Source organism: Miscanthus floridulus, chromosome 10 (assembly GCF_019320115.1).
Source record: "Miscanthus floridulus cultivar M001 chromosome 10, ASM1932011v1, whole genome shotgun sequence".
NCBI classification, from domain to species: Eukaryota; Viridiplantae; Streptophyta; class Magnoliopsida; order Poales; family Poaceae; genus Miscanthus; species Miscanthus floridulus.
Window position 1 is genome coordinate 40376957 of NC_089589.1, and position 4525 is coordinate 40381481.

The 4525-nt window shown below is 50.5% G+C and overlaps 1 protein-coding gene across 1 annotated transcript; it reads left to right on the top strand.

Moving 5' to 3' along the window:
- The first annotated feature begins 3146 nt into the window (after window positions 1-3146).
- Window positions 3147-4004, top strand: LOC136488455 (uncharacterized). Its single transcript, XM_066485383.1, has one exon. It carries the CDS (start codon window positions 3147-3149, stop codon window positions 4002-4004), a length of 858 nt encoding a protein of 285 aa, XP_066341480.1.
- The last annotated feature ends 521 nt before the right edge of the window (window positions 4005-4525 follow it).

Genomic DNA, 4525 nt, shown 5'->3' on the forward strand with positions numbered 1-4525 from the left:
ACATCCTTGATAGAGACGACACTCTAATTGTCGATCGGGTTGACTCGCATGGTTTCGAGAACACAACATAGGCCCTGTTTGGATACTCTAGCACAGCTAGAGGTTAGAGTTAGTTTCTAGCTCAGGACTAGCCCTGAACTAACTCTAGCCTAAGAGATGTTTGGATACAAGGGTTAAAATGATAATAAATGTGCTTTCTAAATCATTGGTGCGGGTGAAAGTAGAGAGAAAACAGTGGACCCCACCTCAAATAGCCTCAACTAGCCCAAATAATCACCTCTTTGGGGGGATAGTTTTTTAGGGTGGGCTAGTTGCAAATAACCCACTCTAGCCCTCCTGTTTGGCTACTTTAGGGCTAGTTGAGCTCCAACTAGCCCAAACTAGCTCTAACCCATGGATCCAAACAGGGCCATAGACCTTTGCTTCGCTAACTAGAAGTGATAGTCTAGCCTTTGATCCGATCGTCATGGCTAAGGATGGGATTGAATAGAGCAAGCTAAAGAGGAAGGGAAGTAGTTCCGTTCTCCCTCAATCCGTACGCCATTGTGTTTGACGAGAACTGAAGAGAGGAGGAAACAAAAAGAGAAAAGAGAGGAGTAGTGTTCTACTTCTTCCAATCCACGTGCCATGGTAAAGGGCGAGGCATCAGAAAGGAGCGACACACAAAAGAACACGAACACCCGAGTCCACTCATAGGGTACCTCAACCCACGTGCACTAAATGGCACTAAGACACCCCTAGGGTCTTAGCAGTGCGGTTGTCACCGTTAGAACCTAGAGAGCGCTAAGGTCTAAAATAGGTACAAGCATACAAGGGGGCTTGAGCACGAAAGAACCAAAAGAAGGGAAAAAGGATTCACCTTGCTTTGATCCACTCGCCATAGGTGTCAATGCGAATCGAAGGAATGGAATCAAGAGAGCAACAAAGAACACCAAATGGGCACAAACAGGCGAAAAGGGACTTTGGTTCCACAGCGCTTCGATCCACATGTCATGGCAAAAGACAGAACCAAAGAAATAGGAACATGAAGATCAATCCACATCTTACTAGATCGACGGGGATCGATAGAGGGGAGAAGAGAGGATAGAAGAACGGTCTCCGCATTCTCTTGACCAACACGCCATGGGAAAGGGCGAGGGTTGAAAGAAAAGAGACACAAATCCCGCGGTAGAGCCTGGTGGTCTTGGTGAGGCAACTCGCGGCCATGAGCTCTACCTACATGAGTTGGCTTCCGTAACTTCCATGATGGTCATTCCCTAGTTTGTCTTCTATAGACTAGGTCATGATGGGCTCATCATGTGTGGGTAGGAAGCACACCGATATTGAGCCCATGGTGGTCACGTCCTAGAGCCGTAGGAGGGGGCAACGAGCATGGCACTATGAAGTCAACTAAAAATGAGAGGTTGAGTTACTCTCGGCATCACGGCCATGGTGGGACAAACCCCATGACCGGAATGTTTGAACAAAGTATGATCCCTTGACTGGCTCGAAGGCTCGGTCCACAGACAGATAACACAAGCACACAAAGAACCAACAACTCAACAACATGACATGGAGTAGCACATAACCATAGCACAAGAGATAGACCAGCACGAAGGCATGGCATAGGCATAGATATAGGTAGATCATGTATATGAGCAAGTATGGATGACAAGTATGAAATGAAAGGTAAAGCGAGAGTTGTGTCGACGCCAAGGATGGCATCGATGGAGTTCAAAAGGTCGACCTTGACGATGGTGGGGGAGGCGAGGCTTGCCGTGGAGCATCTAGTGAGCTGCGACCAGCTACAGCAAGCGTTGGTCGGCTATGGCTTGCTGCAGCCAACTGTGGCTGGCTGTGGCCAGCTGCTGGCCAACTGCGGCTAGGTGCAACTTGCTTAAGGCTAGCTATGGCTGGCCGAACATGGCTGCATGTGGTCGGGGGCGCGGCTACTGCTGGTTGGACACGGCAGCAGGTGACCGGGAGGCAATGGAGCTCCGGTGGCATGGTGCGGGGCAGCTATGCTGAAGGAAAAGCAAGGCATAGCCTTCCTGCAAGGTGTAGAACATCGCACGAAGGCCGGTTTTAGACAAGGACACCGGCGAGATCATCGACAAGAAGGAAAAGGCAGAGCTTTTGGGTGTTGGTGGCTCACCGACGGGTTGGAGGTGCTCAGGGTCGACGTGACAGTGAGCAGGGAATGGCGCCGGTGAAGAAGTCTGGCAGCACGGTGGAAGCTTGGCTGCTGCTTGGCTTGGTTTGGTGTGGCGAGGAGGGCGACGCGGTGTATACGGCTCGTGGTGGAGGTAGGGACGACATTGAGGTGCTGCTGCCGTCCTCGGACACGAGTGACATGATGTAGGCATCCCAAGACGGCAGCTTTGGCTGTGAAAGGTACGATGAAGGCTTGAGGAGACAACATAGGTGAGCTGTGGCGGCGTATTCAGGGCCGACCAGCGGTGTTCCCGATGTGGCAGTGGCTGGCCGCGATGTCCACGTCTGCGGCTTGGACGAGGAGGAAGAGCACGGTGAGGATTGACTTGAGGAGAAGGCAGTGCTGCTGCTACTCGTGGTCGGAGACAGCGCTGGAGGTGGTGCGACTCAATGTGGTCATGGAGATGAGGCTGAGGGTGTTGGAGTGGTTGTAGGTGGTGGCTTGACATGGGATCGATGAGGAGGAGCTCGACGATGTTAGAAGTGCTTTGTTTTACTTCATGTAATCCTGTTTTTAGAACGTTTGCTATTTTAGTTCAGTTAGACACGTAGAATCCTGGGTGGTTCAGAGATGTGCGTGAACCACGCTGAGACCATGTACTAGTGTGTGGCCCCATCGTGGCGTCGTCCGTGCATGTCCCTCTGGCGTTCCGAAAATAACGGGCAATCAGAGGAGGCGTCGTAGCGACGGGGGGCAAGGCCTTGGGCCTATATAAACTGAACGAAAACATAAGGCATGGTTACACCATGTTTGGGCAAATTGATCTCGTTGTCATTATTTCCATCTTCTCGGTTCACGCTCTAGGGTTTTAGTCGCCACGAACGCCACCTGCCGGTGTCGCGCCGTCGCCGAGCTCGATCCTGGGAGCTCGGTTCCAACATCTGGTATCGGAGCCGTATAGGTTTCAGCGGATCACATCACGAATGTGCAAGGAGAAGACGAGAAGGAGGAGATGACGAAAGGCGAGAGTTCGAAGTCAAGCGGCGGCGTCAAGGAAAGCTCGCTGGTTTGGCCGATGCTAACTCGAACAAATTATGTCGAGTGGGCTATGTTGATGCAAATCAACTATGAGGCGTTGGAGATCTGGGAGACAATTGATCCTGGAACCAATGTCAAGAGGTCAGAGGATCGGCAAGCCATGAGCGGGTTGATGAGATCCGTTCCCGAAGAGATGCGGCCGACGCTCGGCGCGAAGCAGACGGTACATGAGGCTTGGAATCTGGTGAAGACGTTGAGGGTTGGAGCAGATCGTGTGAAGGAGATCAGTGTCCAGAAACTCCTAAAAGAATTCGAGAACGTCGAGTTCAAAGAAGGAGAAAGCGTGGAGGACTTCGGCATACGAATCATGAACCTCGTCGTCACGTTGAAAACTCTCGGTGAGACCATCGACGATCCTCGTGTTGTCAAGAAAATATTGCGTGTGTTGCCACCCAGATTCAATCAAGTTGCAGTATCCATTGAGATGTTCTGTGACATGAAAACACTGACAGTGGAGGAATTGGTGGGGAGACTGCGCGTTGCTGAAGATCGATTCGAGGAGAAAGTCGAGCAGATCACTGATAAGGCGGGCCGTTTATTGCTTGCCGAGGATGAGTGGTTTGAGAAACACAAGCACCGTTTCCAACCCACTCAAGGTCGTACTGGAGGAAGTAGCAGTGCTGGTGGAGGCAAAGGCAAACAGCCACATCGACACGATAGTGGTGGGTCGAAGGCAGCCGGCAATGTCAAGCTCACCTCAGAAGGCACACCTTGTCGGAAGGGAAGGTGTAGAAATTGTGGCATCTTAATTTCAGATCCCTCCGGGAGTTAGGAAGGAGAAATATGGTATCTGGCATGCCCACTGTTGACAGGGTCGAGCAGGTGTGTGATGGCTGTACATTAGGAAAACAGCATAGAACTCCCTTCCCAAGTGTCAGTAAGTATCGTGCTATGAGTGGACTTGAGTTGTTTCACACATATCTCTGTGGAAAAATCACACCACCAACACCAGGTGGTAAGCATTATTTTTTGCTAGTTGTGGATGATCACAGTAGATATATGTGGATTGAGTTGTTGAAGTCCAAAGATGAGGCACTGTCTTATTTCAAGAAGGTGAAGACAAGGGCAGAGACTGAACTTAACAGTAAGCTCAAAGCAATTAGAACTGACAGAGGTGGTGAGTTCAACTCAATTCAGTTCAGTGTATTTTGCATTGAGTATGGCATCAGGCACTTTACCACTACACCTTATACCCCTCAACAAAATGGGGTGGTAGAAAGAAGAAATCAGACTGTAGTGGAGATGGCAAGATGCATGATGAAAAGCAAGCAGATCCCAGCATGCTATTGGGGA